This window comes from Pseudorca crassidens, chromosome 17, assembly GCF_039906515.1.
Source record: "Pseudorca crassidens isolate mPseCra1 chromosome 17, mPseCra1.hap1, whole genome shotgun sequence".
NCBI lineage: Eukaryota > Metazoa > Chordata > Mammalia > Artiodactyla > Delphinidae > Pseudorca > Pseudorca crassidens.
In genome coordinates, this window is record NC_090312.1 from 1,287,296 (window position 1) to 1,299,129 (window position 11,834).

The window sequence follows — 11,834 nt, forward strand, 5'->3', positions numbered from 1 at the left end:
TGCGAGCCACGCGGCAGAGCAGTCCTCCTGGGGTCCCTTACCCTCCTCCTCTCCGCCTGGGCGCCCCTTCCCAATAAAGTCGCTTGCTCTGTCAGCACATGTGTCTCCTCGGACAGTTCATTTCTGAGTATTAGACAAGAGCCCGCTCTCAGGCCCTGGGAGGGGTCCCCCTTCCTGCAACACAGTGACCTCGACCTCAGGGTGCTTGAAAGGAGGTGGGGTGGAGAGGACTAAGTAATTGCTTCCGAGCCGCATGTGTGCTCCACAACCTGGCCTTTTCGGACTGATGGCCAAGGCCTAGGCCCAGCTGCCCCTCCCCGCTGGGCGCCCCGAGGGGCTGCAGGCTCTACCCCGAACGAGTGCGAGCGCGAGGGCGGCCTAAATGATCCCCTTGGGAGCGCCCGGGCCGTAGGACACATGTGTCGGTGCTCTGACGCCCGGTCGGTCAAGAGGGTTGGGAGCCTCGGGGACGGGGAAATTGACAGACAGGCAGGGTCTGGGACAGCGAGCCAGGAATGGAAGAATCGAGAAGCTGGATGAAGGAACAGAAATGAGGGAAAAGCGAAGGGCGATGGAGGAATGGGACTGAGGAAACAGGTGCAGAGGGAGGGACAAAGGACAGGGTAGGGGAGTGGAAGAATGAGGGAAGGGGTGGAGGAGCAAAAGTACACGGACAGAGCGACAGGGCCACTGGGAAAACGGAGGGGGACAGGGACGTGGTCCGAGAGCAGTACTGGGGCGGACTGTTCGGGAGGCGGGGAACCCAGGGTGAAGGGAGTGCGCCTGGCCCGTCCCGCTGGCGCCCCGAGGGTTAGCCCGGTAATTAGGCCTCGGTCCAGATGGGCCCCCCAGTCCCGCAATCAAAATGCTAATTGGGCCCGTGCCTCCGGCTGCGCCTCTGCCTGGCCCCCCTGGGAGGGGGCAGGGACGAGTGGCTCGGCCGAGGGGGATCCCCGTCCCCGCCCCCACTGCGGGGCCCGCCGGCTGCGGCTCTGCGATAAGGGGCCAGCCGCGCCCCGCCCCCGCCCCTTGGGAGCAACTGCCACGCAAGATGAATATCCCGCCACTGCCGCGGCCTGGACCGCCGCCACAAAGCGGGCCTGTGGTCTCCGCCGCGCCCCCGCGCCGGGCTGGCTCGCTCACAGCCACGCTCACTCGGCTCCTGGGCTGAGATGCGGGAGGAACCGGAGAGCCGGGCAGGCGGCGGGGCGCTGAGCTCAGCGCGCCCGGCACGCCCCCGAACGCGCGCCCCCGGTGCGGCCCTCCCGCCGCGCGCTCCCGGCAGGTGTCCGCGGGACCGCCGTGCCGCCCCGCACAAGGTCACCGCTCTCTGCGCCGGGTGCGCACGCGCTCCCGGCTCGGACGCGCCCGGATACTCCCGGAGCCACCCCTGCAACCTTGGTCCTCAGGGACGGAGGGCTGCGTTGGGGAGCGCTCGGAGCGTGGAGACCCGAACCTCCGGGCGGGGGAGGGTGAGGGGACAATGGCGGCGCCGGGCCCTAATTGGGGACATATGTCCTCGCGCGCGGCCATTGTGCGGCCCGGAACTCCCCGCACCCCCGCGCCAGCCATTGGCTGCTGGGCCTGACGTCATGGGGGCTGCAAACTCGGGGCGGGCGGCCGGGGGAAGGGTTATCCGCCTGGTTGCGGGGCCGCGTGGGGGAGCTGCAGGCGCGCGGGAGGGCGGAAAACCACCAGTGAAACCGAATTTCTGGAGCAAGGGCAAAGCAGCCCCTCTCCCCCTTCACATCCCGCTCGGTGCGTCGCCGCTGCGCTCGACCTCCGGCCCTTGGGAGGAAGGCGGGGGTGGAGGAGGCCTCTCCAGCGGGCGCGGGGTCAGCCCGGGTGACCGAGTGGCAGGGAGCCACTGCGGCACAGGGCGAGCGCAGCACTTCCACACTGCACTTTCGCTGCCTCAGCATTCGCTCCTTCGCCTCCCGCCTCCCCCACCTGCCCCCGCAGATCCTTCGCCTCCACACCCGAGAGTTAGACTGGCCGGACCATTCTGGGGTCCGCCCTGCGTTCCTCCCCCAAAGATCCCAAGTCCGGGCTCGTGGGTCCCAGGCCTGTTTCCACCTCTCCCCCCACGCCCCACAATGCCGCGGACAGCTGGGCCTCCGTTCCTGGAGTCTCTCGGGGGAACTCCACACAAGCCGGGCCGCGGCATCCCCAAGACCCCTCCCAGGAGATCCTGGCGGGGGCCCGGCCCAGCGCAGCCATTTCCGCCGTCCTCTCCCCCACTCCTCCCACCCCCTCCCTCAGCTCCTGGGCTTTAAAAGCCGGAGGCTGGGCCGGGCCGCAGGCAGAGGCGGCCGCGGGTGCAGGAGGCCGGGCCCAGGAGCTGTCGGAGGGCCGAGCCCCGCCCCCGGAGCCCCCGTCCCTCCCTCCCACCTTCCCTCGGCCCGCCCTCCCAGCGCACCCCTCCCCCCGAGGACCCCCGCCCGCCGCCCGCCGCCCGCCGCCCGCCGCCGCCGCCGCCGCTCGCTCCGGCTGCAGAACAATAAAGCAAGCCTCCCAGAGACCCCCTTCCGAGGACCCCCGCCCGGCGGCCGAGCCCCCGCGGCCCGCCCCTCGCAGCTCGCGCCGGCTTTACCCGCCCGGTCGCTGGCCGAGGTGCTGGCCGGGCCGGCGCTGGCCGCGGTGCTGAAGCTGCCGGCACTCCCGCCGCCGCCCCGTTCTCCGGGCCCGGCGCCGCCACCTCCGGGGGCATGGGGGGTCGCTGACTGAGGCTCCGCCGCGGTGGCGGGGGGGAGGGGAAGGGGGCCGCGGAGCCGGGCCAGCCCTGCACCCACTCGCAGCCTCCGGGCCCGGGACGGAGCCGCTCCCCCCCTCCCCGCCCTCCCAGCCTCCTCCCCCGCCTGTCCAGGGGCGGCACTGCGGGCTGGGGAGCCGGGACCAGAGGAGGAAAGGAAGGAAGGAAGGAAGAGAAGAGAGAAGAGGAGAAGAGAGAAGAGAATAGAAGAAGAGAAGAGAAGGAAGGAAGGAGAAGAAAAGGGATCCCGAGGAGCAGAGGAGGAAACGCAGGACAGGCAGGCAGAAGAGAGGACGGCACTCGCGCGGCAGCACCCAAAGGCCAGAGTGGGGACCCGTGCTGCTTCCGCCGCCCCTCGGATGGTGACGGGGCCCCGCCGCGGCCGCAGCCCCCCCGCGTCCCGGCTCCGCAGGCCCACAGCGCCGGAGCCCCGCAGGAATCATGCCCAGATCCTTCCTGGTCAAGAAGGTCAAACTTGACACGTTCTCCTCGGCAGACCTCGAGAGCTCCTACGGGCGCGCCCGAAGCGACCTCGGCGAGCGACTGCAGGAGAAAGGTGTGAGCTGGGATGAGGCTGGGGGCGGCGAGGGGCCCAGGGCAGGGCCGGAAGGGGTAGAGGGCCAGAGTGTGGGGCTGGAGGGAGCAGGGGCCCCAGGAAATAGACCCGAGGGAACCAGAACCAGCAGGAGGCAGTGGCTGGAGTGGGGCTTGGAGGGGAGGGAGATGGGGGGTAGGGAGAGGGGAAGGCAGAGGTAGGCCAGAACGGAGCCAAGGCTGGGCAGCGAGAGTGTCAATGCAGGAGAGACTGTGGGGAACAGGGGGCAGGAACAGGAGGTACCTGAAGGTACACACTGACCCACACCCTGACCGACACAGCATGGACACCTGCTGACATGACAGGACTTAGCGATGCATGCAAACCCACACTCAGGAAGCTGAGCCTGCTTCGGAGCCCTCTCCTCTTCTTTGGCTACACCTCCAGGACCCCCTGCTAGGGCCATCAGGGAAGTGCTATGAGCTCCAGGGAGTAGCCATGTGGTCCAGTGGGGGCGGCCCACCTGTCAGGGCAAAGGTCCCAGCCGAGGCAGCAGCAGTGTCTTCTTCCCTGAATCCAGGGTCAGGGAGAAGGGTGTGGGCAGGTGGGCTGTGGGCCGGGAAGTCCAAAGTGCTGGAGGCAGGGGGAGGCTCTTTGTGTAAGGGCGTCCAAATTCAAGGACAACTGTTAGCACGCAGGCAAGGGGTCTGAGAGTGCCAGCAGCTAGGGTGGTAAAACAAGTGTGACCTGAAGAAGCATAAGCCTGTGTGCGAGCCTGTGTGTGCCCATGTGACTGCGTGTGGCCATGTGACTGTGTGCGCTTGTGTGTGACCCTGTATGAGTGTGTGCCTGCCTGTGTGCCACTACATGGGACCATGTGACTCTGAGGCTGCTTTGCGCCCATGTGACTGGTGACCCTAGCTGAGAGTGTCTGGGTGGCTGCATGTCTGACCCTGCACGAGTAGGTGGCACAGGCCTGGGTCAGCATGCAGCCCACCCTGAGGGGACTCCAGGATTGACAGTGTCTGAGAGGCTGAGTGTAACCCTGAAGAAGCCAGAGCCTGTATTGTGTGGGGTGTGCATTTGTGACTTTGAGGTTGTGAGACCCATCTCATGCCTTGAGAACAGCTGCAGTTACCGGCATGAATAATGCTGCCTGCCTGCAGTTTGTCCCTGTGAAGGTGTCCCCTGGTGGACGCCCCGGCACTGTCTCCAATGCAGCATCTTCCTGGTCGTCTGTCCTGGGGCTGAGGAAGGCCCCCATAAAGGATTAGGGCCTGGGGGAAGAGGGCAATGCGGAACAAGGTAGGACCCAAGGCTGCAGGATGACTGAAGGGAGTGGGGGCAGAAGCAGAGTGGATGGAGGGAGATAGGGCTGGAGCTGAAGGTGGTCAAATCTAGTGAGTAGTGGGAGAGCTGGGAGATGAAAGGGAGGTGCTAGAGGTCTGCGGGAGGCAGAATTCTCCAGGGCTTGTGGGGAGACCTCGAGCACCGGAGAGGGTCGGCATCAAGGCTGGGCGCGGGTTCTCAGCACAGTGGAAAAGCCGCTGGGAGCCATGAGAGCGGGAGCGACGGGGTCCCTGGACAGGCGGTCCTGGCTTTGTGCGCTGCGGGTCTGCAGTGTGTTGCATAATCAGGGAAAACTGCTGAAGTGGGGAGAACCCGAGGGGGAGGGAGAGGGGGAGGGGAGGAGGGGGGGAGGAGGGGAAGGAGGGCGAGGGAAGCGCCGCCCCTCCCCCCTGACCTTGAAGCTCCGCGGAAGGTGGGGGGGGGCAGCCGCGCCCGAAGATGCGACTCTTTTCCTCCTCCTGCGAGGGTGGGGCGGGGCCGGGCCGGGCCCTGTCTCATCTCTCCTCTCTTCTCTTCCCCTCCCTGCCGTCTCCATCCTCCCTGCCCCGCGGTCCCTCGGCCCCTTATTCTTTGTCCTCCTTGTTCCCTCCTTCCCGGACCCCGCTGTCTCCCGCCGCCCTCCCGTGTGTGTCTCGCCCGCTGCCCGGTTCCTCTCCCTCTGTCTCTCTGTCTGTCCGCCTCGGCCCTTAGGATACCTCAACGACTACGCGGGGCCTGCCTCTGTCTACGATGGCGACGCCGAGGCGGCCCTGCTCAAAGGGCCGTCCCCGGAGCCCATGTACGCTGCGGCCGTGCGGGGAGAGTTGGGCCCGGCGGCTGCGGGCTCGGCGCCGCCGCCCACCCCGCGCCCGGAGCTGGCCACAGCCGCGGGTGGCTACATCAACGGCGATGCGGCGGTCAGCGAGGGTTACGCTGCTGACGCCTTCTTCATCACCGACGGGCGCTCCCGCCGCAAGGCCGCCAACGCCAATACCGCCGCCGCCCCCTCCACGGCCTCGGCGGCGGCCCCCGACGGCGACGGCGGAGGCGGGGCCGGGGCAGGCACGCGCGGTGCGGGATCGGGGGCCGGGGGTCGGGGAGGCGCGCGCGCGGGGGCGAGCACCGAGGCGCGTGCGGGGCCTGGGGCCGGCAGCGCGGGAGGCCGGCATGCGTGCGGCGAGTGCGGCAAAACGTACGCCACGTCGTCGAACCTGAGCCGCCACAAGCAGACGCACCGCAGCCTGGACAGTCAGCTGGCGCGGCGCTGCCCGACGTGCGGCAAGGTGTACGTGTCCATGCCGGCCATGGCCATGCACCTGCTCACGCACGACCTGCGCCACAAGTGCGGCGTGTGCGGCAAGGCCTTCTCCAGGCCCTGGCTGCTGCAGGGCCACATGCGCTCCCACACCGGCGAGAAACCCTTCGGCTGCGCGCACTGCGGCAAGGCCTTCGCCGACCGCTCCAACCTGCGCGCGCACATGCAGACGCACTCGGCCTTCAAGCACTTCCAGTGCAAGCGCTGCAAGAAGAGCTTCGCGCTCAAGTCCTATCTCAACAAGCACTACGAGTCGGCCTGCTTCAAGGGCGCCGCCGCCGCCGGCCCCCCGGCCCCGGCGCCCGCCGCGGCGCCTCAGCTCAGCCCCGTGCAGGCCTAGGGCGGCGTGGCCTCCGCCGGCCGGGTCGGCTCTCAGCAATACGGGCCCCCAGGGAGGTCTCCGCCGGCGAACGGGCGGAGGGGCCGGAGGGCGGGCCCCTCCTCACAGCAATAGGGGGAGGGGGCCCGGCCCCGCCCCGCCCGCCGGGGGCCCTGCCGGCCCCTTCAAGCAATAGGGTCCCGAGGGGAGACCCACCCCGAGCCCCCTCCCTTCCCCTCCAGGGTGCCCCAGGCTTTTTCCCAGCAATAGGGTCGAGGAGACCCAGAACCGAACCTCATCTCCGAGTTAGGTCTCTGAAGACCGGGGTGGGGTGAGGTAGGGAGCGCCCCCTTCCTCCCTCTTCTGCGCCCCTGGATCGTGTCGCAGAGACTCAGGTCTTCCCCACCCCTTCCCAAGCCTTCCAGGGCCAGGCCTGCGGCCTAGACGTCCAGGGAGCCGGTCCCTCCCCAGCAGCAGGCGGGGGAGGGGCAGGATGGGGGGCTGCAGAGGCGTCCCTACTCCTCAGTGTTCGTTGAACCCCAGGAGTGTTAGACGCGTTGGGGATCGGGGAGGGGGGCGGATGGCGGCACCTCTCTCCCTTGGGTTCCTTCTGGGGCCTCAGTCCGAGCCGCTCTCCTACCCTCGCCTCGCATCCCCTGCCAAATCCGAATTCTTCCAGCCCAGCTTCCCGGGCTCTGTCCTCCATAACGAATAATAATGACGCATATCAAATCGCATGGACTTATCCGACCTCCTCAGAACCCGCTCCCGCCCTGCCCCGGGGCCCCCTCCCTCGTACCCGGGCATTCGGTGTTGGAGGACGGATTTCTGGGGCCCGGCAGGCAGGCCTGGGCACAGCCCTCTACACACCTCTCTGTATTCGCTTTGCGGGTAAAGCCCCCTGGGGGGGGGTTGCGGATGCGTCGGGTTTCTTTCTGTATTTGTACGTTATATTTATGAACGGATTGCACTCGGGTCAGGGAAGGGGCGCTGCGGCCCCTATCCTTCCCGCCGACGCCAGGGGTTTGGGATGTCCTGGATCACTTTCCCCGCCCCTGAACCCCGCCCCACCCGGGCTCCGCCTCTTGGGAGCCTCAGGCCCCGCCTCTCAGAGGCCGGTCCCCTCCCTGGAACCCCAGGCCCCGCCCTCACTCTGTTGCCAACTTACGCCCGTCTATGCCAAAGCCTCGGCGGCGACACCGCCCCAAGGGCCCGCCCCATTGGCCGCCGCCTTTGTGACGTCACTGCATGCAGCCCCACCCACCTCCCGTCCCTTCCCGGGGCTGCCCGCTCCCTGTCCCTCTTAGTTAGTCCGAAGCCGACTATAGAGCAATAATGCGCACTGCATGCGAAGCTGCCGCCGCCTCTAGAGTTACTGAGAATCAGGTATCCACCTGCCCCACCCACCCCATAGGCCCCTAGATCAGGGACGCTGCGCGGGGCCGGACGCGCAGACTTTCTTCCCCCTCCTTCTCCCTCCTCCTCCTCCTCCCCCCCACGGCAGAGGCCGGCGGGTGTAATGGTTTCAGGGGCGGGGCGGGGTGGTTGCCCCCCAAGACCCCTCCTTCAGTCGTCCATCACCCACCAATCCTTCATTAGGCACCAACTATGTTCCAGGCCCCCTTCTGAGTCCGCTAGGGACGTGGCGACCTGCGGGGGGTGTGTGTGTGTGTGTGTGTGTGTGTGTACGTTTGTGACGGGCCCAACGGGCTTGGGTGGGCCAGGGATGGCCGCAGGTGCAGAGAGAGCCGCGGTCCCTAGACCTAACCGTGGCCCCTCACTCCTCCCCGCCCCAGCGCCGAGCTAGTGCTGGGGGCAGTGGGGCTCTGCCTTTGACTTGGGCCTGGGTTCTCAGCTCAGGTGGCACAGACCGAGGGCCCCAAGGCCCAGCGCCACCAGGGCCACCCATACCGAATCCCATTCCTTCCATCCCCTGGCAATGAGGGCTCTGTCACGTCAGTCCAGGGCTCCAGGCCAGAAGAAAAGGTGCACGCTGGAGCATTTGACCTGGCTAGCCCCATCCCCGTGGGTACCAAGCCCAGCTGCTACTCCGCTGCTCCTGCAGCGGGGCACCTGGACCTGAGAGGCCAGCACAGCAGAGCCCACGTCCAAGACCCCTACATCCCAGCTTGGTGTTCACACAGCTCCCAAGCTGGGGCCTGCCCCGCTTGCGCTGGGCACACCTGCATGCACACGCACACACAGGCACCCCACTCTACCCCACATGCCTATCTACCTACCTAAGGAGAAGGCCGGAGGGCTGTGGGCCGGCCAGGGTCTCCCGCTTCTCCCCACACCCCGCCGCCGCCGTGGAAAGCCATGGGCCCCCTCCCGCCCCCATAACTAAGCAGCACAATAACCGACTTAGCGAATTCAGGTAGAAGGAACGTTTAGGTAGCACCTATTTTGTACTGATTCTACGAGTAGGGCCCGAGATGCGGGGGCCCTCGGGTGGGGGCTGCGGCCGCCGGCCCGCCCCGCCCCCACCCCCGCCTGCGCCCCGCCGCCTTGTACATACTCCCACCCGGAACAGGCCGGGATTTTTACTCGGGCCGCGCCCCTCTTCCGCCCCCGTTTGGGGCCGGGCCGGCCGGACAGACGGACGGACGGACAGACCTCCTTCCTAAGCACAATAGCACCAGCTCCCCGGAGCACCGCACCTCCACGAGGAGAATAAATGCCACTCTTGATAGAACTCGGAGTGTCGGGCTGATGTATACAGGGCTGGGCCCGCGCAGCAGGGGGCACTGGGGTCACCTAGGAGGCGTCTTCCGGGTCCTGCCGCTCGTAAGAGGTCGGGGCAGGCGCAGGCCCAGCGCTGGGAGTGGCACCCTACCCACACAGCCTTGGAGTCGCGCCGCTGCCTTTTGCTGGGGTGCGCCCGTGTCTTCTTTTGCGAGAAGGCAGTCTTCCACCCTGGAGGGCCGGCTTGTCAGACCCCTGAAGGCAAGGCAGTTAGCATTTCTCCTGTGGCAGGTGACTCTGCTCTGTGCCAGGAACTGGGGAGGCTACAGTCAGATCTGGCCCGGGACTGATCTAGAATGGCCAGAGGAGGTGCAGCAGGGCCTGTAATCCTGTGGCCTGGGACACCCCCACTCTTCCTGTAGGGGCTCCTGCTGTCCCTACAGGCCTGACAGCCACCAGCGAGCCTTCCTCGATGCCACTGGAGAACATGGGGACAGCAGAGGGTGTGGGGTCTGACCCCTTCCTGCAGCCTGCTGTCCACATCCTGACTCCCAGACTCAGGGGATATGTTCCCACACTGAGGAGCCCTCCATAGGTAGCTGGGCCAGGCTGGCTCTGGGGAGGAGGTGCCCAGGGGTCATAGGAGTTCCCACAGCCGCCCACAGCCACCCACAGCCCTCGGGCTCTAGACAGGACGTCATGTTGAGGAGATGAGGGGCAGGGCTGTGCTGGGCTCAGAGAGCCCAGGGACAGGGACTCCTACCGCAGCAAATGCCCTCGGCACCCAGGGAGGTAGGCATGAGCTGAGAGGTCCCACATCTTTGGAGACATGTGGTCAAACCAGGTCATCCCAGGCCCAGAGCAGCTGTCTGCACACTGGCAGGGGACAGGCCCACCCAGACTCCACTGGTATGGACAGCAGGGGAGACTGACCTGCAACAGACCATAGCCTGTGGGCCTGCTGCTCAGGGTGGGGCTCACCTGGAGGTGGGCGCCCCCTTCTGGGGAGCGTCATCAGCCTTAACAACCTCAGGAAAGCCCCCAGTATTGGTAGAGGATAGGTAGGAAGCATTGCCTAATTTGCATATGAAGACTGAGCCTCAGGGGGAGGAACAACTTGTCCAAGGGCTGCCTTTGACTTAAGCCCTGCCCAATACCCCACCCATCCTAAACTCAGATTCACACCTGGGTGGGCACCAATGGCAGGGAGGAAGGCTCTCAGAGGTCCACTCCTCCCCAGGGCTCCTCAGCTTCGGGGTCTGGATTGACTGTTTCTGCTTCTGTAAGACTCTAAGGGGCAGTGGGGGTGGAAGGATGGAGGCTGCCTCCCCGGTGCCTGGGACGAGCCCACGCTTGTCTCCACAGGTGTCCATGGACAGAACTTTGCATTCCAGAGAACAGGCTGCTGGTCACCATGTCCAGTGTCTTCCCTCACAGGCTTCCTTGGCCTGCCCGCGGTGCCTCCAACCTAGTGTCAGCTCGAGGCCCTTTCTAAACCCCAAAACCCTTCCAGCCCTTTATTCGACCAGACCTGCAGGTTCCTCACCCCGGGCCAGGTGTTGCTTCCACCAGCAGGGAAGCTCGCCACTAAGCTTTCTTCGACAACTCCTCATGCACACATTTGTCCCCAAACAACCTCACCTACCTTGACCTTTTGCCTCTCCCCTGTGGGTCTGGGCCGCACCGCACCCAGGATCCTGAGGTGCTGGGGCTGTGGGCGGGGCTGGCGTAGGCCCCACCTCCCTCCTAGAAGTCCCGTCCACTATCAACCACAGGCCTCCGCCTCCCTCAGACAGGCCCTGCACCCCGCTGGTACAGGGGCTCTTCCTTATTGGTGCCTTCACAGCCCCTGCCTTCCCATTGGCTCGAGGCCTTCATCTTGCTCTCAACTTCGGTGGTGGAACCCTTGGTTCCCCCACAGGCCCCGGTCAGATCGGTCCTTTCTGGCGGCCCCCAGTCCACCCTGGTCCCCTCACTCCTACTGCTTCTTGTCTGCCGACGACTTGGAGCCTGGACGCGGACACAGGCAGCCGCTTCTAACACGGCCCTTCACTCCTCGTTGGCTACTGCGCTCAGCCTCTCTGGGCCTACTGGCAGCCTGAGCCGTCGATCTTCTCCTCTACCAATCAGCGTGCCAGTCCGGGCCGGCCCTCTAGTCTTGGCTCTTTATTGGAGGATGGCAGGGCCAGAAGGTGCGCGGAGACACGTGGGCGTGGGTGGGGAGCTTACCACTAGCTGCCTGGGAGAGGTCATTGGGAGGGAGGGCCAGAGCTCCCAGGGCTCACCCCTACGCTGCGGGCTCCCGAGAGGACCCTCTCCTGCGTCCGACCTCCCTTGGGATCAGTACTCAGAAAGGCCTAGCTCCCCCTGGCTCAGGTCTGCCTAGGAACAGACGAACGTTCTTGGACACTGGATAAGAGACGGGGCTGGTCCTGACCCGCCGAGGCTGGGCCATGTGGGCACGCAGGAGGGGTTCTGGCGCCCAATGAGGGCGGCCCCTTTAGCAGGCTACTCGAAAACACCTGCAAGCTAGCCTCAGCCTGCCAGGAAGGGATGCCAGGCTGCTATAAGTCGCAAATGGTCCGGTGGCAGAAGCGCGTGTCACCAGGGGGCCCAGGTGCCTGTCCGTGGAGGTGATGGATCCAGGGCAAGCCGGGCGGGAAGGAGGGCTGACCTCAGGCTGAGCCTCTGGGTTTATTTGCTTTCAGAGAGGTGATCTTCTCGGCCTTGCTTACCTCAGAGGAGTGAATGGAGTGGGTTCTGCGGCTAGGGGTGTTTCTTGGGTAAACCAGGCCTGAGCCCCCAGTGAACCCTCGCATCCGGAAATCCAGGATACTCACACTCCATGCTCTTTGCAAAATGCAGGTCAAGCCAAGTGGGACCGGACTTGCCCGCCCAC

General features: G+C 66.2%; 1 protein-coding gene across 2 annotated transcripts; it reads left to right on the plus strand.

The window, feature by feature from the left end:
* The first annotated feature begins 2,731 nt into the window (after positions 1-2,731).
* On the plus strand, positions 2,732-8,945 carry SCRT1 (scratch family transcriptional repressor 1). 2 transcript variants are annotated; one of them, XM_067712563.1, is made up of 2 exons: positions 2,732-3,308; positions 5,328-8,945. In XM_067712563.1, exons 1-2 carry the CDS (start codon positions 3,194-3,196, stop codon positions 6,269-6,271), a joined length of 1,059 nt encoding a protein of 352 aa, XP_067568664.1. In that variant the 5' UTR covers positions 2,732-3,193; the 3' UTR covers positions 6,272-8,945. The 2 variants fall into 2 exon arrangements, with proteins under 2 accessions (XP_067568664.1, XP_067568665.1); XM_067712564.1 differs by lacking the exon at positions 2,732-3,308 and adding an exon at positions 3,504-4,592.
* Positions 8,946-11,834: the final 2,889 nt, after the last annotated feature.

Excerpts from the sequence above, each read along its gene's own strand:
- SCRT1 (XM_067712563.1), top strand. The coding sequence starts at position 3,194 with ATGCCCAGATCCTTCCTGGTCAAGAAGGTCAAACTTGACACGTTCTCC. Across the intron at positions 3,309-5,327 it reads CGAGCGACTGCAGGAGAAAG|GATACCTCAACGACTACGCG; the intron begins GTGTGAGCTGGG and ends CTCGGCCCTTAG.